The sequence below is a fragment of the Falco cherrug genome, chromosome 3, assembly GCF_023634085.1.
Source record: "Falco cherrug isolate bFalChe1 chromosome 3, bFalChe1.pri, whole genome shotgun sequence".
NCBI lineage: Eukaryota > Metazoa > Chordata > Aves > Falconiformes > Falconidae > Falco > Falco cherrug.
In genome coordinates, this window is record NC_073699.1 from 28,128,012 (window position 1) to 28,155,411 (window position 27,400).

The following is a 27,400-nucleotide window of genomic DNA, read 5'->3' on the forward strand; positions in this document are numbered from 1 at the left end:
CCACACTGTAACCAAACGAACTTCAGAACTGAAAACTCTCTGGTTACATTCAGAGTTCTTCACCAAAGACAATAAATTCCAAGCAGCAGGGTTGGTTCACATCAGAGGTTATCATGACTCAACAGTAACTGCATCAACCCAAGCTTAAACCGACAAGGCTGAAATTTTTTAATCACATTCCAGAAGATTAGTCTGGTTTTGCAAATTGTGCAAGGCTGGACTACAGCTGTGTCACAAGCCATACTTTGGACAGCACATTCTCCCTCAATTTTCTCAGTGTTTCAGGAAGTAAAAATTGTATTTGGCACAGTGCACTATTAGTACAACTGGCACATAGCCAGCACCAGTCTATTCCCTGAACTGTTCCACTGCTTCTCACCATCCTACTTATAGCTCTTCAGGTCTGCTTCTGTTCCTGCATCAACCCTGTAAGGTAAGTCATCCAGACAGTATGAGATAATTATGGCCTCTTAACACCAAACAGCCATAATTTTGCCATGACGATCCAGGAATCTTGCCTAAGCAGTGCTGAAAAAGACAAGTGAAAGAGTAAGAACTAGAAATGCATATGGCTGTTAGCATCAATAGATAAACAGGATGCTATATGAAGGCAAGTGCTCAAAGTGCTCAATTTCCAGATTAAAAAAAAGTTAAACTATAAAGTTTACTCTAATAGAGGTTTGTGGTTGGGGTTTTTTTGGTTTTTTGTTGGTTTTTTTTTTCATAAACTCAGGGTAGGAGGGAGTGTAGTTACAGACTGCATAGTAGTGGAAAGGCTTAAAAAATCCTTTTGTATGGAACATCTTAAGCAACATTATGGTTATTACAGGTCTCATATTTCTGCAAGACAAGCCTTCAGCCTAGAAGGCCTAGTTGAACTCCAGCATAGTTCTCTGATCACCTTAATATCTTCAGAAAAAAGATAAGTTTATCCCACTGGAAGAGAATCAGAGCATTTCCCGAAAAGTAAAAGAATTTCGGGCTACAGGTACCTTGTGAAAAGTGAAGCTTTTATTTGTCTTACGTAAACTTAAAATAGAAGCCTTATAAGTCTCATGTAAAGAAGTTTCTCTGGCTTATACAGTTTACGTCATTTTGCATCCAGATTTTAGAAGTTTTAAATAAGTATCTTTTTTCTTTAGCTTAACTATGTCATTAAAATTAGCAACTTCAACAGTCTGAAGTTTTGTCAAGTCATATAAAAATAGTTAAGGCAACAGAACAAAACTAAAAATATGTTTACAGATGTCCAAGAATCCTGTTGAATTCCTTTTGGATAAAAGAAAAATAATATATTGTACTGTAATAAGTATAATGCAGTATATTTGTCAGTTGGAATAATCAAGATCTAGAGTCCATTGCCTTAAGGTCACTTGTTTACTTTATTAGATTTGTTTATTAAAAAAAAACACCAAAAAGCCAAAACCCAAGAAAACCAGCATAAGGACAACTGATTTTATAAGTCTACACAGAACCAAGTTTTTTTGCCTTTGACAAATCTGAATCTAATTCATCCTTATTTTGTAGTAGTGGTACCAAGGAATAGGACTGGAATTACAGATATCTTCCACTTTCCATCAAAAGGGTCAAACTCCACCGCAACACACAGCATTGGGCCAGTAATAGACAGGCAAATGGCAATAAAGGATTACAGGGCCAATTCTTACAACTGCCCAAAGCAGACGACTTAAGAAATCAGAGTATGCATATACTCAAAATAAAAGCCACATTTCTGGAGCCATATGCTGTCTTACCAGCATCCATCAAATTTTGTACAGTGGATTCAATTCAATTGTGACATTTTCTTTTATTGTGACATTTTCTACATGTGAAAACAATTATTTCACTACTGCTACAATATGTTTCTTCCTCTCTGACACAAGCGGCACAGATCCTGGTTTGCTGTGCTTACGACGATTCAGTTCCCTAGAAACAAAAACCAAGAAAACATGGAGTTCAGTAGTTAGCACAAAGATCTAACAAATACTAGCTTCTCCTCGAGATACTAATGGAGATATCCTACAACTAAAAAAAGTAATTTAAAAAAAATGAAGAATTGCTCTGCTTTTATTAATTGAAAGCAGTGTACTTCCTCCTTTGAGAAGAAGGCTTGTCCCTTTGAAAAATAATTTTTACATTGGCTAATTCAGAAAAGTTTCAAACTGAGCCTTTTCTTGGAAGCTCAGCTTACTTGGTTTTCATGTCAACAGGATTTGCTGCTCAAGTCTGTAGAGGCTTTCAGCTGAGAAAGATGACTGAAACCCACCCCTTTTTCCCCTTTTTCGTTTTACTGTTAATTTAATGGCTACAGCAAAGTATGCCACCTTCTGCTCCTAGAAATTCCAATATGGCAATGACCCAGGTGACAGAAAACATTCATCCTGGAGCTTGGCATTAAAAAAAACCCCTAAACGTAAACACACAAAAACCCAAACCAAACCCCAAACCCCCCCCCCCCCACACCAAAACAGCCCGTTCTGTTTCTACTGCATTGTTGCATCATGTCATGCTTAACAGTATTGTGGCTCCTTCCAACATGGTATTTACTTCCATTTCTTCACTGTACTTTTGGGAAGCAGCCAGTCCTCACCAATACTGGCACTTGTCTGTATTTTCCTTATAATCAAATATTAATCAATCCAGTAGTTCATGATCACTTATTCAGATGTTGAAAGTAGCTCATACTCATTCCTCCCACACACTAGCTCTACCACTCCCATACACTGCTGCTACAGCAGAGCAGTGATGCATTTTATTAAGATCAAGAGAAAACAAAGCCAGAAGATGAAGACATACTTTCGCCGACGAGCCTCTCTCATGATACGCTGCTCTTTGATTTGGCAAAATATACTTTTAGGCAAGTGACGGTGTTGAGCGATCCGTCTGATCTGTGGGTGATACCGGAACTTCTCCTTCAGCTTCTGATTGTAATTCATAGCTGCCTTCTCACGTGGTGCAAGCTGGGGGGGGGGGCGGAAAGAGACAAGACACAAAACATTATCACAGTTTCGAAGTTCAGTGAAGCAACTGAATTTACTCCCTGAAAACCAGGTTTTAATATGCTGTAGAAAAAGGAGAATACATATAGCTGACAGTAAAACCTCTTTGATCAGAGTCCGCCTGCTTTCCTAACCTATAATCACGATCAACTTTTGCTGTGAAACAAAGATTTGCAGACATTTTAATCACCACCCAGTGTAAGTACAAATACTATAAATGAATTGTCTTCATGAACAGCTTTACACACAGCTCTTTAGGTGGCCTAAATCTTACCCAGCACTTTTATCCATTAGCAAGCACAGTGCACCTACCAGATTTCAAGAATTACCTTAACTACATGGCACACACCAAATTTCAACTTTCATCATGCAGCTAAAAACATCTTAGTACCACAAACACCTGAAATACAGGTGAGCTACTATTACCACAAAACACTTCAGTTTCATCCATGTTTAAAATTATGTCTGAGTCACCATTAACACCACTGAAGTGAGAAATGCCTTTTCCTGAAGGCTAACCTACAGAGGATTTTTATTTTATTTTATTTTTTTACCAGGCATGTTTCCTTAGGTCTTAATGCTTAATTATCAAAAGGAAAAAAAAAATTGTGCTGTATTTTTGTTTAAAGCATGCACTGCTTCACAAGGGCATATATCAGTTTATGTACTTTGGATTTGCTCAGATCTCTGGGAATTTCAGCTGCATTTCAGACTAGTGAGCTTTCACATAAACAGAAAATCTGTTGAATATTAAAATATGAACAGAGGATAATCCTATCCTCTTCTTCCTACCTTCCCACCCAAAATACACTCTGTAACTCCAAGATTTCAGACATCTTACAACCCTTCATATTTTCAAACAAGCAGTGGCACAAGTGTTTTGCCATCCCACCTTTATTTCATCCACTACTACCTGCACCTGAAGTACTAAAAGCAAATTAATAGTTCGGGTAACTTCTATTTATTCAGCTTTCCAAATGACTCAGTTTCACTAATTTTTCACTTTCTCAAGAAAAAAACAGAACCTGAGTTTCAGACACTGACAAAAAAAGGAAAAAAGCAGTAACAAACCCCACAACTTTATTACACATACCAGGATTTGGAAATTCCACCTACATTATCACAAAGCCTGCTTTTTTCCCCCTTTTAAATCAGCAATGGCTATTTCTTCTCCACTCTAGAGGTCACTTCTTGAAGTGATTTCTGTTAGAATATTTAAATCCTGAAAAAGTAAATATCACACTCAGGTATTTTTGGCCTGAAATACTATCAATGGTTTGAAAGCAAGTATTACTAAAACATATGGCAAAGGAGTTTCTCCTTTGGAACAATAAAGAAACCAGGTACCAAATGCAGAGTTGCTCAATTACTCAAAAAATTCTTATTTAGGCATCGCATACATAATGCTCTTAATCTCTGTTTTGTCATACCCTCTTATTCGTAAAAAACAAATACTTCTGCTTTATTTATACTTGTCATGACGTCTCACATTGCAAGTGAGTAAATTTTATGATCTTAACTCACTACAACTACCTCCCCCAGCCCTTTACTGAAATTCCTTCCAGTGAGCCAAGATGAATAGCTGGTTCACTCTCAATAAATCCCAGGTGTTCCTACTCTGCAGAAAACTGCTAACATAATACAAATTAAATAGCTTTTATTTTAATTAAATGAAATTATTTTCCTTTAATTTAAGAAGAGCAAATTGCTGTCGATTTAGCATAACCTTGACGATTCTGCAGGCAAGAGGTAAATCCGTAAATTAAAGATACATCCAGAATATCTTATTTAAAAAATTAATACAGATTAAGAGGTGGTTATGTTTGAGCCTGATTCTATTTTTATGTGGTATTATACAGAAAGACATGTAGGCAGTGACTTTCTGTCCAGCTACTGAATGCTAACACCCCATATACCAGGCTGTGCCAAGCACACCTTCATCTACATGATAGTAAAAGAAAATTCTGAAGTAATGACAAGTTTCTGCCTATTTATGAGAGACAGCAGATAGCTAAGAACGCAAACTGCAATAATGCACTGAATTCCAGCCTCTCTCTTGCAAGTGATTTTATAAAGGTCAGTGTAAACAGCTGAAGAAAACAGTATTACTTCCCATTCTGTTTTGAACTGGAGAAGATGCTATAAACAGCACAATTACCAGGATTAAAAATCTTGTTTACAGAGACACCAGAACACACTACAATATGTTAGTATTTATATGACATCACGAGTGGAAGACAGGCTCAAAATTAAGTATAACCCTTTTCGCATACATTCTAAAAGTGAATGTGCAACTTCTTTCCTGTATGAGGGAAACAGAAATTATGTGGCAGAAAGACAGCTGATTTGTGCCACTCCACAGCAAATATCTAGAGTGAAATAGGGGGAAAAAGAACTCTAAAATGCAACCAAGTTGTCAGCAATAAGAAAATGTGTCCTCAAGTAAACTGCCTATGTCTCTCTCCTGCCTCCAAATGATAGAGGCTGGTTATTTTTCCCATTGAAGCAGAAGGAAGGCAAGCATTTTGCCAGAGCCCTGACTGAAGAGCTAAAATCACCTTTAACAAAAAATTTTCCTTTTAAAGAGGGCTGTATTTGTACTGTGCAGTATTTAAAACTCCGCACTATTAGACACCTGTAATTCAGCATAAGAATATGAAATGGCTGTTTATCTATCCTGTCCAGGTCACCCTTCTAGGTTAAGGCAGACAGAGCACAGATGCAACATATTTTTAGAATGCAAACATATCCCAGCAGTTTTCTACACCATAGCTTGTCTTTATTTGTTTTTCCATTGCTTTGCTGAAAACACCTTTCTAAATTTATTGCACAAAGTTTATTATTCATCGTTTCCTTGGACCAAAAACTTCAGCTTCTTTACATTTAAATCGATGACAACACAAGAAAGGTAATGTAGATGTAGAGCACAAAATCATAGCTAAAAGGATGAAGTTACATGTGTGTGGAATCACAAACACAAAATCACTACAAAGAGAATGCCATGTCACACAGTATCTGGTAGTGCTTGTTATCAGCCTTATCTCACAAAATGGAACTGTATACTACAAACAGACTGAAAGGGCATATAATTGGATAGTTTTGATGCACTCCTGCTAATGCACTTTGCTAGATCAAAAACAGGACTTGTAACTGCACTTTCTCCTAGATTTTTCAGGCCTTACTCAAAAGCTGTTATTTCTGCATCTTGTAAGAAAGCAGCAAACCTATGCTCCACTACTGCTACACTCACTCCTCACACCAGTTTTACACTTACTGAAATACAAATCATTCCCAAGCAGAAAGTTTTCTTCTTCAATTGTCCAGTGCTCTGTTCTCATTCCCATCTACTTTGGAAATGTAACAGTACCAAATGTTACAGCTGTTGTTTACAGAAGTAAAGTTACTATGCACTTGCACTCTAAGAACTGCAGGTGTAGGCTTCTTTATAACGTGTCAATAGATTGAAGAACAGAAAGTTTTACTGATGGTTCATTGCTTTCACTACAATCCAAAAACCCCAGTCTATACCCTTTCTTCATATTAATTGGATTAATTCTAGTCTAGTAACTGAAACCTACTCTATTACTGCTGCTTTTCTAGCCTTTTCACTCAGATGAGGCTCTGTTTTCCTCTTCTCCTCAAACACTGAAGTCGTTTACCTCTTCAGAAATCACAAACCTCTCCAAGAACGCAGGCACAAAAAGCTTCAAACATACTTAAATGTAATTTTATGTACAGTCTGCAGTATCTTGAAAGTCTTGTTTGAGTCTTTTGCTTCTGGACATGCAGAGTTAGATGTTTACTGCTTTAAAAATAACACTTGTTAAGTTCTCTTTAATCATCATTATTATTTAATCAGTTTTTATTAAAAACCTAAACATTGCAAATTATTTTAAAACAACTTCTGCAGTAACTCAGAGAGATTTGGGTTTTGTTACACCCACGTAAAAGCCACAGAGACTTAACTGTCAGCAGAGTGGAGAGACAGCATGCCCCTGGCTCCTCCAGACTTTTATTCTTACTTTAATGTTTCACTGATTTTGAATAATGAGTGTGATGCCAAATACATTAAAAAGAAAAAGAAACATGCATGTCAGAACAGATGACTGCTAGGGCAGCCACGGTTCAGAAAGTACAACTTTCCAACTGGATAAATGTTCATCAGTCACAACATAAGTACTATACATTCACTATAATTTCCTGGGAACCCAGCAACGCTAAAAACAAGTAAGGCTAAGTACTCACCAAAGAAAAAAATGTTTCATTACCATTTTTCTTTCTCTTTCAGGATGCTGGTTTCCATCCATCCATCCCCACCCCAAAAATATCCATCTTAAAATACAATGTATTACAAGATGTTAGCATTATATCAGAAATACAGTGACCTTTGGATGAGTCATTCAATCAAATCTTCTTGGCAAAGAAAAATAGCAGACCAAGCAACTAAGCATTTAAGACATATTTTGACACTTCCGACAGAATTACTGAATGTTCAGTTTTGAATATTTGAAAAGTTCAAAAAATAGCTACAGACTGTGGAAGAACTGGACATTTATAAAATAAGCAAGCATATGTCTATGAAGATAAGAACACCAATCCCTAAAAAAGCAGCAGGTACCAACAAAAAACAGTGGAACCTGGTAAATAGTCGTTAACAGTTGAAACATTGAGAATCACAGGAACTACCAGGTTGGATCGAACAAGGATCGGCACAGTTGCCTGAATCCAAGCAACATTTCCAAGGCGTATCCAAGAATGTGATAAGCCATAAAGATTACACTCTTAAGTCCTATTAGCAAGAATTACCCTCTAAAAATCTGAAATACAAAATTTCATAGTCCTTTAAAAAAAAACAAACAAAACAAACCACACACACACCCTGCCACCAACAAACTTTAACAACTATAGCAGCTTTGGACAGTTACTAATTCAATATCCACACTCTGTCTTGTGAAATTCAAGGCTTCCACAGCATCATGCTTGAACATATTTCCGCACAAGATATAGGGATGTAAAACATTTTCTATTCTTATAATTCTTTACAAGTTCATTAGCATCATCCATGTGATATGCAAGCAGTTTTTCTACGTAATTCACTACATCTCTTGTAAGTTCTTGTATTTCTAAATAATTTTGCCTCCCTAAGATGTCTTCTGAGGTTGGCAGGTGCTTTTTTTAAGATAGGATGGCAAGTTTTGTATTCTAAACGATGAAATGATATTCATTTCTGACAGTGAAAAAACCAACACCAAACAAAAAACCTAAACCACAATTCCAACAAACAAACAAAAAACACCCCAAATAAACAAGAAAACGCATGCCACTTGACCTGTGTGTTATAGATCGCTATTGACTTAGTTCTCTTGGGAGCTGACAGCCTAAGAGCTTTGACAGAAATTCTTACAAACCCTGAACCCGTGCATGCTACAAAAGCTGCACCTGTATCGTCCCACAACAGCAGAACTGATTCACAGGCACAGCCTCAAGAGGCATGTCAAGCAGCAGCAATGTAACAACATAGGAGGAAAAAAACAACAACAAAAAAGGAAAAGGGGCTATTTTATACAGGATTTGCCATCCGGTCAAGAAACATGAGTATTAATGTTCAGACTATATCCAATACCCAACAGTCATAACTGGTAGTGCCTTTTCTAGGCCCATCCATGCTCAGTTTTCACCGATGCAAATACTACAGAAAAAAGCAGAATGTCATTTACCACTCTCCATTTTGAATACTTAAACAATAACTAATTTGTCCTTTTGGTATGTAATATTTCTACATTGCAGGAGTAGTTGGGATTGCCTATGACTTCGCAGAGCCAAGTACCCTTACTTTTTCATAAGAAGAGGAGCCAATGCCACCTAGTATTCTATAAAGTGAATTTTCTGGTCACAATTGAATGTATTAGGAATCATTCTATATGAAAATGTATTCTCAACATTATTTTTACCCACTTATCCTTTACACAAAGGGCAGAGTAAAGATGCATGTCAAAAATACCACACAATCGTTATAGAACATCATCTTAGAGAGAGACCACATGCTCTCTCACTAAGAATATTGTGAAAAAAAGAGAGAAACTTTCAGTTAATACTGTAAAACCAGGTGAAAAGGGCACTGCCATGAGCATATAGATAAAACAGGAAAACAGGTAATACTTCTGCTCAACACTGGACTTTCTAAGCAAATTCAACATAAAAGCTGAATGAAAAAGTCAAGTCTCTAATGAGCTTTGTGGAGTCTTAAAATTAGCAAGCATGGGACTGATACTTAGATGTTTGACTGAAGCACTACATAGTAAAATCCCAAGTACCAGTTCAGAACAGAAAAAAAACCTCCGGCATCCTCAACAAAAGAAGAGATATTCCATCAAATAAATTCAACTTAAATAGTAGTTTTTAACCACAAATACTGCACAGGCTACAAAGTTGCGGGGTTTTTTCCTCTATAGCTCTACAACAAAGATGAGAAAAATAACAGGACTTCCAAATACCTATGGTGGGCCACGGCTAAAGATACACACGTTGTTTTAGCTGTGCTACTCCATACCCAGTGCTTCAGAGCGAACAGCCCATGAATTACCCCATTCTGCACTGTAGCCCTAAGTACTCCTACAGCTCCGGTTCGCCTGCCACCTGTCTGAGCCGCGCTCCCCTTCCCTCCTATGTAGATACTGTAACTTGATGGAGCTTCAAGTAACCACAAGCAGCCCTAGACATAACTACGCGATACATCCATCCTCTTAACCGTACAACACTCTTCCCTGAATTACAGCTTCCCTCTCCTTCCCCCTCAATCTTCCACAAGATAAAGCAGAAAAAAATTCCAAGCATTGAGACAACTATGCTGATGGGCTCAGAAAAAGCAATATAAGCACCTCCAAAATACTGTAGCAATATATAAGGTAGATAAATGAATTACTCCCAGCAGACAAAGCATCAAATTCACTCTCCGAAGTCATTCAATACTTTAATACAACTGTGGAGGCAAATATAGGCAAGTGGTAACTATAACAGAACATTCTGGCTTTGTCTGTACATAAACATGTGAACAAGCGCAGCCAAAAAGATGCATCTAATTAGACTGATGCTGTTCCTACTAGGAACACTTCAACCAGACTTACGTTGAATGAAATGGACTTCAGACACCACACTGGTTTGCCCACTTAGTATCTGAGAGTTATATAGGTTAATGACAATCTCAGTTATGCATTGGTGCAAATGGTCTATTTTACAATGCATATGCTTATCACAGTATGAACTGCATAAGAAGCAGTCGCATGCCAGTCAAAATTTTTAAAAGTAGTAAGCCTAAGCTCCAGGAGAATGACTTCATTGCTTTTTCCTCTGGTGTAAAGGGATGCGTTCACCTGTAGCACCCAGGTAAAATAATCTAGTTTAGTCAGAACTGATGATTATTGGTAACATTAAACAAGACACACACAAAAAAAGTCACCTTGTGTATCAATAACGAGGGATGTAATTTTATTATTATAAGCTGCAGTAAATGCAGTGAGCTATACTGCACATAACAGTTTTCAAATTAAAGACAAAAGTCAAACTATAATTTTACATTTTCCCTCTAGAAACACATTTTTAAGTTGAATAGGCTAACTAGTTGTAATAAAAATAAAACAAATCTTGTGATATCAAAAAAACAAAATCCAACTTACCACTCCCAGTTTTTCAGAAGCATTAGCTTTCCACAGACGAATATTCATCTCATCTGAGCCACACAAAATATATTTGTTATCTGAAGTCCATTTTACAGTGATGACATGCTGCATTCGTTTTGTATGATACACCTCCCTAAAGCAGAAAAACATTTTTAAAAGATCTATCACTTTTCCCACCAACATTACCTCTCAAATAGCAGAAAACATCCTGTTCAAGACAAAACTTATTTTCTGTTTAAAAAAAACACAAAAACCTGACATTTTTTAAATGCTGCGCTGATCTTAAATTTATATATAGATTCAAATGAAGTGTGATGGTTAGACTGATAAAGGATCACCTAGGATAAGATGCTTTTTAATTAAGTGCTTTCATAGAAATTACAGTAAATAGCTAAAGAATAATTTTTTGCAAAATATGCCATGGATATACAATATGATATGCATACCATCCCCCAAATAATTTTCATTAATATGCTGTAACACAGTTTAAGCATTACAGAATGGGACTGCAGAAGAATGGATGCCAAGGAATCTGGCACCACCATTATGAACAAGAAAGAAAAGAGAAAATAAACACCTCCAGCTGTCCATTTATGACACGGCAGTAGGCTGGCTACTCTTCATGGTAATTCCCCTCCTTTCCTCAAACATAGACTGCCTTATCATTGTCTAAAGGACTCCCAAGAAAAATTTTAAAACCCTAAAAACTGAAAGAAAAGTATCCAGTCCTGCAAACAAGAACTCAGTAAGTGTCAGCTAGTAACTAGAAAAGCATTCAGAAGAGCAGTGAGGCTATTAAAGCTTTAACTACATTTAGTTTCTGCTGATCAGACTCCTGCTTAACAAGTGCTTGCACCTGTTGAGTTTTTCTATGTTACATTTAAAAAACTATTTAAATGAATCTCTTATCTAATTCTCATTAAGTATGTACCAAACAAGCAGAACAATATTATTCATACAGTTATTATTTTATTTCTGCTATAAAAATATAGGACTAAGTACACCTTTCTGGCAACTATTTTTACAAGTTACTTAGTTATTTTTACAAGTAAAATCCAAGTACTAATGGAAAGGGAATATGGAAACAACATCTATTTAAGAGCCATGGAAAAACCGGCCAGGGGTTGAGATGGAGGTGTTGCAAGAAAAACAGAAGTCATCAATGTATCACCTTAAATAAGCATTACTAAGCTTAACCACCTCTTGTAATTCACACTCAAGTGATGCTCAACAAGAACAACCATGTGGAAGACTGAGCACAAGTATGTTCAGAAAACATTAATACTCACATCAGCTGATGCTGATGTTTAATAGTGTGTATGCACATATATGCATTTCCATAAGCATTTCTATGTTTACTTTCATCTTACTATTTGGCCTAACAACAAACCTTTTCTCTACCCACCTCTGGGTAACTAAGTACTTTTTCTTTCCTTACTCTGAATTTTCAGCCTTTGCACCTCCTGTTGCTATCAGCACAACTTATTATCATTCTCAGGGAAAGGAAAAACACAAAACATGGCCAAATAACCTCGATCTGTCATTTAAAAAATTCACACAGACAACCAGTTCTGTTTACCAAGAATGTACTAAATTTAATCCACTTCATAACAAATGTTATTTCTTATGAGTAATGAATTTCCTAATTTAAATTTTCATTTTAAAATAAAATAGAAGGCAATAGAAGTTAGAAGTTCTTCAGATTGGAAGGAGATCAAAAGTCAAAACTGGAACACCATCAGAATTCTTCTTTATAGATGCTCTTAACTGCCCTCTCAGTTTTCCAAGTGGAATCACATCTTTCATTTGGAGACTTTTCTCGATTCCATGGGATTAATATAAACTGCAATTCTGAAAATGCCCAGCTTCTGAAGAATTTGAATTGTCCCAGAATGCTCTAGTCAGCTTATATGAGGCTAGTTCTTCATTTATAAGGCTGCTCCTCACTAGATTTATGGCCATCACACAGAAGAGGGGAAAAAAAAGGGGGGACAAAAAGGAAAATTCCATAGGCCTTGGCAACAATCTGCTATAGTGTGGAATAAAGCCTTTTACTGCTGCATTATGGGGTCTGCAAACTTCCCCTCAGTGATGTATTTTAATTTTGCATACCACCACTTTTGTGAACATTACTATTCCATAAAAAGGAAAGTCTGTAGCACACAGGAGCTACTAACCATATCGTTTAATAATGCAAGAATTAAAAAAATCAAAGCAAACCCACAAAGGAACTCCACTACCCGATTATATTTAAAATACTATTGCAAAACAGGAAGAAAATGAAAACTACCTGTAGTTTTGCTATAAAAGAAAAGGTAAACAGTCCCTCTCAATCTTTAATGTAGGAGCATTATAGGACCATACAAACAGTTATGTTAAATAATGCATACATAACTGCATCAATCAATATAAAAATATACTCTTCTATCAATCAATATTTCAACATTTCCACTCCTCAAACCACCTAGAACTTGACCTAGTAGGAACTTTTTAGGGGGGCGAGGTTGGAGAGCGGAAGGCAACTAGAAGTAAAATAAAGTTAAGAAAAAAAAGAGGAAGAACTGACAACAGAGAATAATGAAGGTAGGTTTATGAAAAACAAATAATACCAGACAGATCTGATAACTTGTTTCAATTTTCATCAAACTGAACATAAAAAAAAATAATAATGGAGACACTGTAGATCCAATCTGAATGTCAGCAAAATATTTAATACACTGCCTCATGAAATCTTACATGAGAAACTAATTTAAAGTGACTTGTACTCAAAGCATTGTCACATGAATCAAAACCTGGTTAACAAAATATGAACAAAAGGTAATAAGTGTACTGAAATGGATCACAAAAGTGTCCCAAACTGATCCTCAGGAATTCATACAACAATGCTTTTCAAGTAATGTCTTTAGCAATCACGCATATAGGATGAAGCCATCCCTAGAAAACAAAATGCTACAATGGTGTAGGGCACTGCAAACTTAAGTGGTGACAGATATAGTACAAAGTGACCTAAAAACATTAAAAATACATATACAGAGGGAAATAAGATGGGAATCATCTTGGAAAAATACAACTAAGTACACCCAAGAGCAATAATCCACTGCAATTTTAATCCAAAACTGCATAAATACTGCTACCCATTAAGCAGAAGTTTTACTCTAATACATACTCCAGAATTATCTGCCAACTACATGACCAGTATTCACAGGAAATGAATGCCCCAATGAAGACGTTAATGAATGAAATAAGAATTTTGAGGGCTAGGGAGGGAGGTCACTGGAATGAACAACAGGAAGAGAAAACAGTGTAAAGTCACTCACCTGCTGTGACCTTTGTCTACAGGAAAAATGCGGACAGACTTATCAAAGCTGGCAGAGACAAATTCTTTCCCAGTGGGTGAGTAATCCACATCAAGAACAGCAGACACGTGATCCATATGCACCATCACAGGTGATTCAAGAAAGCGCATATCAAAAGTATATAAGCTTTAAAATAAATACACCAACAGCTTAATACCTTAACAACTCCTAAGTAAATAGTACATTTTTGCTGAACAGCTACTTTAATTACACATAAACCACACTTCAGCATAGACCCATACTGCAGAGGGAACTCTTCAAAACTGCTCATAACACATGAAAAGAAAGAATGAGGCATTGTTTAGGGCTTGGAAAAAGTTTATTCACCAGAGGCTTTAGTTACTGGATCAGATCCAGGTTTCTTGCTCACTGTCAAATAACAGAGTCTCGACTATTCCCTTCACCACCTGTTCACTGACCAACCCTATTTCTCCAGCCACCACACTGTCCTCCTTTACTCCATCTTCAGATACAAGTATACAACCCAAACTTGGACAAGCATCTCCGCATCATTATGGCAAGCCTATCAACACTGCAAGGATTCTAGATATTGGGAACTCTTAGTAATTCAGTCTACTATGAAGTTCTCATTTGGTTGGCACCCTTTCCCACTGCCCAACTGCCTATAGGCCAGACAATGTAAGAGTCCAAAGAAAGCCTGATTCTTCAACATATGGAGATACTGGTTCAGCAGAGCACACTATCTGTAGAAAAGCATTACATTAAAAATAAACATGCAACTGCTGGACCACAGCTGGTTTGCTCTTAAGCACTTCAAAGCTCAGGTGAGGTCTACCTGTACTCCCTTTGAATCAACAAGCCCGCTGATACACAGCAAGGCATAACAACTGAGCAGATCGTTAATTTGTCCAGTGCCAATAAGCAAAGATGCTTTACAGGCAAAGCATTTACTGAAACCCGTTTAAGATACACTGTTTAGTAGAACTACTATATTAAGATCTGCTGCAGACGAATGCATAACTTGAATTAATTCAGTGTCTCTTGCTCACTATCTTACTGGCAACTATTGCTTTTTCCTTTAAATGCCTCAAGAAAAAGTGTGCTAGCATGATATTCAAAACCACTACTCCATATAATCAGCTAACACTTGCATGTGCATTGTTGATATGAGTGTAATGGCAAACAGAAACTGCTTTAGCTCACGGGACAGTTGCCCTGACAGTAACAGCTACCACTTTTAGTTTAGCAAGAAGGGAAAAAACAAAACAAACAAACAAAAAACCCCATGTAAACAAACAGATTTGGTAGTCAGGTAGCCTGGTAGCTTTACCATACTATAACCAAAATAAGTGAAAAGCAGTACATTAGATACAACACCCACTTTTAAGGTCTGGGCCATACCCCATTTCCTTGGAAAAAACAGCCCTAAGGTAAGTGATAGAATTCTTATCTTCTAGAAGAAAACAGTGATCTATTGTTAGATCACTGACTTCCTGGAAAAAAAGATATGGAGCAGATTTTGCAGTGGCCTAGTTTTGAACAGACAGCCTTTTCAGTATCAGATTAGGTGTGTTCACATGAATAGTATTGTTCAAAAGTAAAAAATTGCTCTAAGGCATTGAAAGGATAAGTATTACAGTATCTGGAGCTGTTTCACAAAAGATTAGGTTTTGTAGGGTTTTGGTGGTTTTTTTAAGAAGTGTTCTCATCAAAATAGCTGATCGGTACAATATATCAAGCTTTACAAGAGCTGGCAAGAAAATAAAACACTGATATTGCCTCAAACTGGACCAATAGTACTTATTTTCCAGGTGCTGTTGCAAGTTACACTTGCATTGGTTCAGCTGCATTTTTTCTGTTACACTGTTTCCCTCCCCCTAGTTACTGAAATACAGAAAGAGGCAATCTACTATCAATTCTTTTTTCTTTTTTCTTTTTTTTTTAAATTAGTGACTATAATTCTCTACACTATTACTTAAGTGATTCAAATTTAGCATTTAAGAAGTTCTTTAAAAACTTACTTTAGCATGATAAATCACCAAGATACAGATTAAACATATAACTAGCAGGATTATGAAAAAGCAAGGTCACACTCACTTGTAATCTTCATTTGCTGCAGTAAAAATGAAAGCTTCCATGGGGTTCCAACACAGTGTATTTGTTCTCATGTTCAAGATAACCTGAAAGATTATTTACACATTGATACCTTGTTATAGGCAGTAAAAGACTCACTATAGTTCAAAAATTGCTATACCTATACGAGACAAGCACCTTTTAGATGCAGAATTATGGCAGAGGTACAGTGACACAACAGAATGTTTCCTTAGAATTAGAACTCAGGCACTTCCTGTCCTTCATCATATGCTCACTGCTTTGTGCTACACAGCAATTACACTTTCCTCTGTAAGTCACCTTAGAAGTAAATTCTTCTAAGTGGTCATTTAACATGTAAACACGTTAGTCGTCAACATGTAAACCTGCAACTTCTGAAAAATTTCACTTCATCATGTTTACAGGAACCTTTAGTTAAGTCATCTATAAACACACCTAATTAAATGGTTATTTCAAGGGATATAGGCATTAACTGACGCTGTGAACCAGCATTTGCAAAGCAATTATAGTATTTTGATGTTCTCCCAGTTATTACTATCCTTTCACTATTTTATCTCCGAAATTGCAGTTCATAAATTCTCCAGGACAGTTGCCATTTCTCGCTGAGGTACCAAGCAACGCATTTAGAAGTTACTGTGTTGTTACCTACTCACCACTATCACCGTATTAGCCGTGAATCATTTGCTACACATGCATAAGATTTCTTTGCTGCTAGTAAGCGTACAGCTACAAAGAGGCCAGTTTGCCTTGAAGCAGGAGGAAGGCAGCTGATGACAGCCTAGTGAGACCCTTCTGCTTTGCTAACAGCAGACTAGACAAGAGGCCTTAAGAAGCTGTATGTCGGATGCCGTCGCCTTGGGGAATAGCTATGGCAGTAACAGCCAGGCCCCTGTGGGAGAAGGGCAGGCAGGGAGGAGGTCATCTGACACCCCATACAACACAAAAAACTTTGGTTTCCGCAGAGTCTTGGAGGAGCTTTCAACCATTGTATTTAAATAAATCCCAAGTGGTATGCCTGATACAAAGTAGCTGTATAATTACAGAGCAACTTATTAACAAACTGAACATCTCTAAAAAGGATTTTCCACAATGCTCCAGGCCAGCCACAATCCTACTGCAAAATCCTGACATTTGGATAACACTATGGTACTCCAAACTCATTTTTGTTCTCAACTTACTATACCAAACACCATAAATTTACATACATATAACTTTTACAATAATGAACACAATCTCAAAGTTAATAGTGATGACATCTACCTATCCCCCCCTAAAAAGAGACTGTGATTTTATGTGTGCATATTCCCATGATTCTCATTCTCTGGAAGTCCTCATTTCCTAGGTGACACTATCCTGTTCAATATCAAGTTTGCACTGCAAAATACTCATTTTCAGAAACTACATGCATCCACACCTGAATGTAATCATCAGATGTCTAAAGCGATCTCTACTTTAAAAATAGATTTTAGTGAAAGCATAGGCCATGGAAAGGCCCTGTATTTACAGTAACATGACAACCAGAATTTGCTCAGATTTCAATATTGTCCTTCTAGTAATAAACCTTGCACATACCTGGCAAGCTAATAAAGAGGGTTCTTTATTCTTCCCTGCCCAAGTTTTTCAGCTGCTACAAAATGAGTATACGATTAATGTTAAAACATTGTATGTATAATAAATTTCATGTCATGAAATATAACTCTAATACTGCTGAAAAATCCATCTCTTTCAAAAGGGGCCAGGTTTGGTCAAAGTCAATGCTCAGCATCTTGCTTCACTGTTTTTTCCCTGAAATTTACACGCCTTTAGTTTATTTCAGCAGTGGCATTCAGAATTAAGACAGCGCCTAAGAAAAGGATTCTCTGTACAGTTCTAGCATTATATTCAGTAACAACCATGTAATGCAACCTGGGCTGGAAGTGATTTAAGTTGCTGTAAATACATTAATAATGGCTTTTCAGAACGATCTAAATCTGTAGCAGAGCCATCTTCTGACACCATTTTTAAATCAATTCTAGATACACTTAGTCATTTCATAAGAAAAAAATCCTTATTGAGACAAGTCAAAGTTGTGAAGTCCCTGAAGACTTGGCTGTCTTGGTTTAGTTATTTTAACTGTGAGCACTTGATTGTGAGACTGTCAGCCCAGAGATTTTGAGATTAACACAAAATACAAATAATTAATCTGTCCTCCTCTACTACCTACAAGGTATTTGGTCGAGATGAACAGCTAAGAATGTTACAAGCAATAGACAACACAGTCCCAACAGCTGTTTAAATGCTAAAGCTGATCTTTAAAACACACTAAGCTTTTCTGTGATCCCACATGTTGCATAAGAACGAAGAACACATTTCTAAAGTGTACCAACTTCCATTAAAACATCTTCCCCTTGTTATGCAGCAGCAGTGCTTCCCTTCATCTTTTCCCAGCCTTTTTAGACTAGGTCTTACTTTGCACTTAGGCAGCACCTCACCATCTTATCCATCCCTCTTTGAAACTTAAGACTTTGAAAATCACAGACAGGACAAACAGGCAAGGGAGCTACTGCTTCATGATGTGGAAGCTTGTACTCTATTTCTATTAAGGAAGTGACTCCCACTGAGTTCTGATTTGGGGCAGTGTGTGAGCTGCTTTGCTGACCAAACACCAGGAACACAGAAGTGCTAGAAGCCAGTGCCCACACAGAGGTAAGGTAGATCTACTAAGCAGCACCCTTCTCTTGGGAGTTACAGATCTCTTAGCTCTCAATGTGGAAATGGACATCCAGCCCAGGCCTCCACAGAAAAATCATCCCTATCCCAAGCAGGAAACCCAGACTGCACCCACAGATGCAAGAAAGTATTCATCAATGTGCCACTCCTACAGCAAGAAATGCACCTAAGCATGCTGCTTACTACATGAGATACACATATACATGTGTATACACGTGCGTATATTTTTTATTATTTAGTATATGTGTATATGTAAAATTCTGTTAGACTCAAACAGTTCACAAAGGCTCAAACTACATCCTTTTAACTTGTAACTGCAGATCTACGGCACTGGCTGCATTCACTCTGACATTCAGGTCTCCAGCTGGCATCACTGACTTTTTATAAGCACTCAGTCACCCAAATGAAACTTAATTAAAAATTGCTGGGGCACAGGGAAAGAAATACTGTAATGCCAACAACACTCCTATTTTGTAACTAAGTTAAGAACCGTTAGAGTGTTCTAGCATATATCAGACCAGTGTTGTTACAGACATTACGTAACATACCAGAAGGACACTTAAGTGTATATTCACAAGCCAGAATATTGTATCTCAAAAAGAAAATTGTTAAGGTAGTTCTAGGGCTCAAAACCACTGAAACTGATCAAGGTTAATATGTGTGTATGAATTACTAGTTTCTTGTTTTAAATAAGTACACATTCTCTTAAAAATAAATAGGAATCTTCACGTCACTGGTAAATTCTACATATAAATACAATGTTGATTTCACTGCAAAGGATTTCTAAGTGTTTATACTAGGTGCATAGGGAAGGGTTTATCTCCACGCAAAAGAAGAAAACCTTTTCAGCTGTAGAGCAAGATTCTCCAATGGTAGAAAGAAAATGCCTTAAAATTACCTTGTTTCCTTCTGGCAAGGAGAAGAAAAAAAAAAAAAAATGAAAAAAAATCACACATACACAGACAGAATGCAATATAGGAACATAAAGTCCTTACTGTGAAATTGCTGTCAGGTCAGGCACTTTATCAAGAATTACAACAGAGTGAGCATGACAGCCCATTTGAATGCAGAAAAGGGCCCTGCTAACTCTACATGGTTTAAATCCTAACATTAATTCAAACTCTGTTACAAGACTCAAAATTAGATGATGAAACCTCAGTGAACTCACAGTTCAGAGCTTCCCTTTATCATCAACAGTTACAGACTATTTACATATTTAGTATGATTATTAGTGCCATAAGCTTCTGTTAAAAAGAAAAATATTACCTTCTTTAATGGAGTTGATTTTCTGATATCATATAGCACAATATTTCTGTCAGAAGCACAGCTTCCCAAAAGGTATGTCTAAAAAAAGAAACCAACAAAACCAGTGTGTATGGTCTTCTAAACACTTCTAGAGTATGGTTAAAAACTAATAGCTTACACTAGATATTTAAGCTATTTCACAAAGCTGGTAGTCAAATGGCTGCTTTTTCAGTCAAGGAAATTATTCATCATTCTTTCTGTGCAGCTAATTTTTCAGCACAAACATTTTAAATAGCTTCCCCTGTAAAATTCAGGATCCACCAAGTCATCTCTACTTCCAAAGTAACAAGCAATTCCTCGGAAACATTTCATCTATGAACACAGCCCAGCCAAGAGATATATAGGAAGTGCTGTAAAAGACTGAATGCAATTGCTTTGCCATAGGGAGGGGGAGTTTTGGTCACAGGGAGTACAGTACTGGAACAGATGAGATCTCCACAGCCACGTAACAGCTACGTTGTATGAGTGAGGTACAGGACATGTATTGCTGTGGGCAGAACAGAGATCACCCTACTTTTCGTTCTGCTCCTCCCCACTAACAGAGACAAAAGATAAGAAGATGAAAGTAAGTGGTACTACATTCCAAAACAACATAGCCATAAAAGTATATGTATACACCTCCCTAAATATTATGTTAAAACATGTATCAAAATCTAAATTTGCAAAAAGCCTTTAAAGATGGTGTTAATAGAGTTTAAGATTTTATACTGACCAAGAAAAACATTGATTTAGAATATATAACAGAAACATTACCTCAATGGGATTAAATTTTACACTGCTTATGCTATCAAAACCCCATGTCAGAGAACACATGGGACTTGTCCTTTGCTCATCCCAAATGTCCACTTGATGGCCACAGGTGGCAAAAACAGCTTCCTTCCAGTGGTGATCAATTCCTGTATACACTGTCTTTAAAAGGAAAAGCAAAAAAACTCAACCAAAACAATTTACAAAACCAATTGCGTACATAAATATGCAAGTATGTTCTGTTACAAAAAGGTCAACAAACTCAATGCATATTGAGTCTGTCATGTTTTATTCATCTATATTACTGAAAACCAAGTCACCACTGCTACCAGAAACCAGGTCTTATCAGATGCACCCTTACACAATAGACTAGCTTTCTGTGTACAGACTTAATGTGCACACATTTCTTGTTAATTTACAACGGAGTCAGCATCAGAAGCCCACTTAAAAGTCCTAGCTGACTTTAAAGGGTACAACTACAAATTTTCAATAGGGACCTGAACAGATTCCACAGGCATTACAATAATCAAGGAGTTTCAAACTATTTATAAAAAGCATTTAATGTTGTTCTTAAAATATGCTTATCATAAATTGCAAGTGCTGAAGTATGTATTTTTAGTCTGCTTTTGTCAAAAAGATATAAAGTTACAATTTTGTATTGAAAGGCTGTGAGGTATTGACAAGGGAAGAAAGTTATTCAATGCAACTAAGCACTGACAACACACATCTGAAGACAAAGAGACTACAGAAAGATCTGTCCAGTTTGCAGGAAAGGGATGATTACCAGAGACAGATCTAAGCAGTCTCTGATAGCATTTGAGATATTCCTTATTGGTTAAATGTAAAATAAATGCAATAAAAATGTGAAGATATTTTTAAAACGCCATTATAAAATTTGATGCCATCGCCTTACAACCCATTTGATAACAGGTTATATCAAACCATTTCTCTCTCCTCCAGAAGCAAGATAAGAATCAGTTCAAACTTAAATCAAAAGAAGAGATGTGAGAAAAATCAAAACTGAGATTTACTACCTTTCCAATAATTGTATGAATAGGTTCTTCTTCTCCATATTCTGGGCTCTCCATTTTCCACTGCTTCACAGTTTTGTCATCACCAACCTGGAAACATTGGAGAAAGCATGTACAGTTTTACATAACTGCATTCTGTTTATTTTACTAGGTGTGCTTTGCAATCAAGTACAGGCAGCCTTTCAAAAGAGAATGGTCTATGACATACACAGAAGTGCTCTCTCCTGCCTTCACTGTTCCTTTTTCCACCTCCAAGCTGAAGATTAGTTCTCCTTGTCATAATATTTCACTAGAAACTGAGAAGGTACATGTACCTCGCTGGCTGGAACGGAGTTAACATTCTTCATAGCAGTCCATATGGCACTGTGTTTTGGATCTGTGATTAAAACAGTGCTGATAAGGCACCAATGTCTTGGCTACTGCTGAGCAGTGCTTGCACAGTGTCAAGGCATTTCCCCACACACACTCTGTCAGTCACCATCCCTGCCCACCACCCCCACCAGCCAACAGGCCAGGTGTGGGCAGTAGACTGGGAGGGGACAAAGGTGCAACTGATGACCCAAATAGGCAGAAGGAGCATTCCATACCATATAACATCCAGCTCAGCAATAAAAACTGGGGCAATGGAAGAAGAAAGGGGAGGCAGGGGCTGACTTCCAAAGTGGCCGCTGCTCAGAGACTGTCTGGGGATCTGCCTGCTTGTGAAAGGTGGCAACTGATTTCCTGTTTGTCACTGTTTCCCCCACCACCACCTTTCCTTCGCCTGGTCAACTGTCCTCACCTCGATCCATGAATCTTTTCCAGTTTCCAAAAGAGATACTTGCAGGGCCAAATAGGAAGAATATGAGCTAGAACTCTATGACTGTTTTTCTAGGCTACTTTTTGTGATTCTTAATCAAATGGCACCTTAAACTGCAAATTATCTTCTGGAAGTCATTTTAATGAGCTTGTAAACCATTAACAAGCACTTTCCACCTCAGTTGCTCCAGTTGCCCATTCCTAATGCCATGCCACCACTTGCACTCTGCCAGCACAAGCTTTTGCATGGCTGTGCAGTGGCTTGGATCAGGTAAACTGGCCAAAAAAATGTTAGCTATATATGTTTAGTGCTGTCAGGAGAGGAAGCTATTACTGTTTCTTCTTCCCCATATCCATTTTCAGGCAGAAGGATTGCCAAAAGGGAATTCTAATTTGGAGTCATTTAGGATGCAAGGGAAGTCATAGCAAAAAAACATTTAACTGCTATCCTCATGACCTGGTATGTACTTCAGAAAAGATAAATATATGTAGTGAAAACTGCTCTTCTATGCACTGCTCAAAAGAAGCAAACCCTCAGGACACTCTAGTCTTCAAAATCAATTATTTTTATTGTATCATCTTAAACTGTTTTAATACAAACAGTAAGACATACTATTTCCAGATGGTTTCCATGCAACTGATTCAGTTGCAATTGATATATGTTAATACAGCTTAATTAACATAGAACCAGCTTATCTTTAATCATAGTATATGCAAATGGTTACTTTTTAATGTTTGTACATCTTTCAATGAACATACTCTATCTACTACTTTAATGAAAACTAGTTTACTCCACTTTTAGTTAGCTAACCATCCAGTAGTAATTTTCTGCTGTTTATCCCTTTCATAGTCTTGAATAACATCCATATCACGGCATAAAAAAAAAAATTCATCAGAAATAGAATTGTCAGGTTTACTGACAAATTTAATAAGTTTATTTAATAAATATTATGTAATATTTAAATATTGTATGGCAGAGAGTAAGTTGCTCACTGGAAAACAGATGGTAAACAGGCACTCTGTACTGCTTCACTGTACTAAGATGACACATTATACTCACAGTAAAGAATGATGTACCACAGAAACGAGCACACATGCCTCGAACAAAGCCTTCATGGGCTTGTATAGTACGAACACACTGTCGCTTGGTCAAGTTCCAAATTTTAACCTGTTAAAAACAGAAAAGCATTCTGTTGTTATTTAAGTTTTCTATAGCCCACAATTGCAGTTCAAAATTTAAGTGCAAGACATCACACTTAAAACAAAATGCAACAGCTGGCTTGAACACTGGCCAAATTTTTTGTAATGTTAAAAAAACTATTACTTTCTTCTTGCAAAAAACCATTCAAACAGGCAGCTCTTTCCTTCTTACCGCCTCCCTGCACCCAAGCTGTATACTTACCGTATTTTTGCATTCCCCTATTTTTGAACTATTCTGGCTAAAAGATAGCAGCAGTGATAATTTTAGCAAAAACACACCCTTCTGAAGAGAAAAGCACAAGGAAATAGCCTCTGGAACTAATGGAGCATTTTCAGTCCTGCTGCTTACTACATTTTATATAGATGTGCACCTCTCACAGAGGTTTTGGTTTCAAAGCATTTGGAGCCATTTAAAAAAAAACAACAAAGAAATGGAGGTCAGCTTTTATATTTGTATGTGTTTTACTTGTTCTATCATCGGGAAAGAAATCTGGCCAACATTTCCTATAAATGTATTTCCCTCCTATCTGAAAACGTTAATCTCCCTTACTAACTAGTAACTAGTTATGTTACTAACTAGTGCATGACATACGCACCTTCTATAAAAAGCAGAAAGCAACCAGCTACCCAGAAGACACCTTTAAAATATACAAGTACTATCCAATGAACAATGTAGGAGTGAGAGAGGACAGAGAAGACAGAAAAAAGCCAATTTTTTTCTGCAGCTGACTCAGATTAAAGTGCCCTTGCTTGCTATTTGTAGTATTTATGTAAAATAACCTAACAAATACAGGTTAGTATTTTTTAGGCAATATGATAAATTATTATTCAAAAAAGTTTTTGGTTCTGTTCCCCTTCCCCCTGGCTCATTTGACTTTATGTAATCTTCTTAGTCTGCAGCATCCTAACTTCTTCAAGGGGAGGAAGGGGATCATGTAGGCAGCAAAAAACAATCACACTGGACTGTAAACATTAACATTCACTGCTCCATCCTGAGGAACTGAATGTCACACACTCTGCTCACAGCTGAATAGCTGAAAGCTACTGCCTTTGTGTGCTGGGAGATTACAACTTGCAGTTTGAGAAACACTGCCCCAAACTGGGTAAGTCGCACCTTCTGAGAGAAGATAGGGTATCATGCTAAACCAAGACACAAAAGAAAGGTAGGCAGGGGGTATTTAAAAATAAAATAATTAATAATTTAAAAAAAACATACAAAAGAGAAAAAAAGAAAAAAGAGAAGAAGGAAGAAGGGCACCTTGTTTGTTGTGGTTTGCAAATGCAGCTTACCTCTCCATCACAAGCTCCAGACAGCACTGTAGACAAACTCTTTGGATGTTTGGCCATACAATTAACTCCATCTCTGTGTCCATCAAGTGAGGTAAGAAAGGGTTTTGCAAACACACGTTCTAGCTTTGTTGCATTAAGAGCTCTTGTGTACTCTCGTGGAACCTCAAATGGATGCAATGTCGGGTCATAGTTTCTTGGAACTACAGTAAGAGCAAAACACACATTAAAATCCCATGCTATGTAGTGTAGTTCACGGCAAGTTGAATTCTGAAGCTTTTCTCTTTAATCTTCCTGCCATGGGAGAATTTTCTGCAACAGTAAGATTTTTTCCATTCCTACTGTTTTGAAATTGTTCCATGGGATCACTAGTATGCCCACTTAAGTGTGAAGTTAATAGAGTCTGAAATAACTGAAATTTTGTGGTATCCTTTTCAAGGGAAGATAATGAATACACACAAACTGGAAATTGCAGATATTTTGCAACTATTATAAAAAATAACCAATTCAACAACCACAAAGATAAAAAAAAAAAACGAAACAACCACCCACACTACCAATCTCCCACCACTAAACTCTAACATACACAGAAAGGACACAGCTACATGGACATGCACAAAGAGAGGCAACCTAGCTCTCTTCCCAGTAAGCCAGTTGCAAGCTGGCCCTGGCTCTGAAATGAGACTCACTGGTTTCATTAGCTAGGTCCTCTGCTAACATTAGCTGGTTTCCCAGGCGGGAGTGTTTACCGCGAACTTCAAGCAAGGCTCTCTCTGCATCTGCCTGCATAGATACATCTTACAGTAAGATGAGAAAGACAGCGGATACTGACATTGTGCTTCTCTTTTTTTGTCTCTTTCATTGCATTTCATGCAAAAAGGTTGAAAAGTCAGCAGAGCAACAGACAACAGATCGTTCATTAAGAATTGATACTTGGTTCAGTCTACTAGTTTCCAAAGACTATTTAATGCATATCAAAACCTCTAAAATCTCTCAACAAATGGAGTTGGGTATCACTCCATAACATGACAGAGAATTTAACATCTTGCACGCAAATCCCACTTAGAAAATTAAGATGTATTCAGCTACTGTCTCAGTGGGTAACTTCAATAATATTTTTCCATGTTATAAGTATATAACCACAATTAACTAGAAAAAGGTTAGTTATGGTACTACTTCGCACAACATAGCCACCTACCTCTAATTCAAACAAATTAAACATATGCAATTTAATACAGATCTACTGTTGTGCTCAAATTAGTTTGATTTAGTGCATCCAAGATGCCCAGAGTTTTACTCCTGCTCTTTCTGACAAAAGGTGGCCATTTTACAGACTTATTCCTGACACTAGGTGGAAACTAAACCTCATTTCTGCGATGTTATAGAGGTGAAACCACACGACTGTGTAAGGTCAGCTCTACAGAGGATGAGCAGAATGGAACACGGACAGTCATCATCCCACCTACCAGGCTAGAGCTGCTGCATCTAAAAATGTGAAACATCTACAGAGTTTTCGCTAGTTTTTAAAAAAGGATAAGGAAGAAATGGGGTGAAATGTAACAGGAAAGGAACAGTGTTAACTGCAAGATTACTACGGGCAACCCCGGTGTACCGGAACGGCGACTTAGCCCCGAGGCCCGCCGAGGGCCACCGCACGCACACCGCCGCCTGGCGCCGACAGCCGCGGGCCTGCCGGCGGGCAGCGGGTCTCAACGGACGGCGAGAAGGGTCCGCCCGCCCGCCCAGCGTCCCAAGGCCCCACCGGCGCCTCATGGCACCTCACGGCAGCGCCGCGCGAGCGCATGCGCGCGCCGGCCGTTACCGCCTCCGACGGGGCAGAGGGAGAGGGAAGCCAGCGGCCTGCCGGGGCCCGCGCGGCTCGCAGCGGGCTGGCAGCCTGCCCCCGCGGGCAGCTCTGCTGGCCAGGGCCGGCTGACACCCCAGCGCCTGCCTGCCGGCCTCCCCGCCGCTGCCCTCGGCCCTGCCGGGCAGCCGAGCCGGGCCGGGCCCCGCCCTGGTGCCGCGCTCACCGCGCTGCAGGTCCAGCTTCGTCTCACGGACGTAGTCGTCGGGGTTGCGGCTCAGCACCTTGACGCGCATCGTCGCCTCCGCACAGGCGGCCGCTTCTTCCGCACCCGCCGGGCCGGGAAACGCAACGCCCGCGCGCGGCCACGTGACCGGATGCGCCGGGCGGGCTGTGCTCGCGCGAGGCAGGTCCG

General features: G+C 38.1%; 1 protein-coding gene across 1 annotated transcript; it reads right to left on the reverse strand.

The window, feature by feature from the left end:
* Positions 1 to 989: 989 nt before the first annotated feature.
* On the reverse strand, positions 990 to 27,370 carry DCAF13 (DDB1 and CUL4 associated factor 13). Its single transcript, XM_055705342.1, has 11 exons — positions 27,212 to 27,370; positions 25,185 to 25,384; positions 23,755 to 23,862; positions 21,900 to 21,986; positions 20,872 to 21,027; positions 20,080 to 20,157; positions 16,090 to 16,172; positions 13,993 to 14,157; positions 10,673 to 10,808; positions 2,797 to 2,960; positions 990 to 1,926 (listed from the first exon to the last, which is right to left on the reverse strand). Exons 1-11 carry the CDS (start codon positions 27,279 to 27,281, stop codon positions 1,839 to 1,841), a joined length of 1,335 nt encoding a protein of 444 aa, XP_055561317.1. The 5' UTR covers positions 27,282 to 27,370; the 3' UTR covers positions 990 to 1,838.
* Positions 27,371 to 27,400: the final 30 nt, after the last annotated feature.

Bases quoted from the DNA above. Each gene is read 5' to 3' on its own strand.
- DCAF13 (XM_055705342.1), bottom strand. From the start codon at position 27,281: ATGCGCGTCAAGGTGCTGAGCCGCAACCCCGACGACTACGTCCGTGAG. The intron at 21,028-21,899 runs GTAGTAAATCTC...TTCCTTTTAAAG, and splicing joins TTCATACAATTATTGGAAAG to ACAGTGTATACAGGAATTGA. The intron at 2,961-10,672 runs GTAAGTTGGATT...CCCCCCCCCCAG, and splicing joins CTTCTGAAAAACTGGGAGTG to CTTGCACCACGTGAGAAGGC.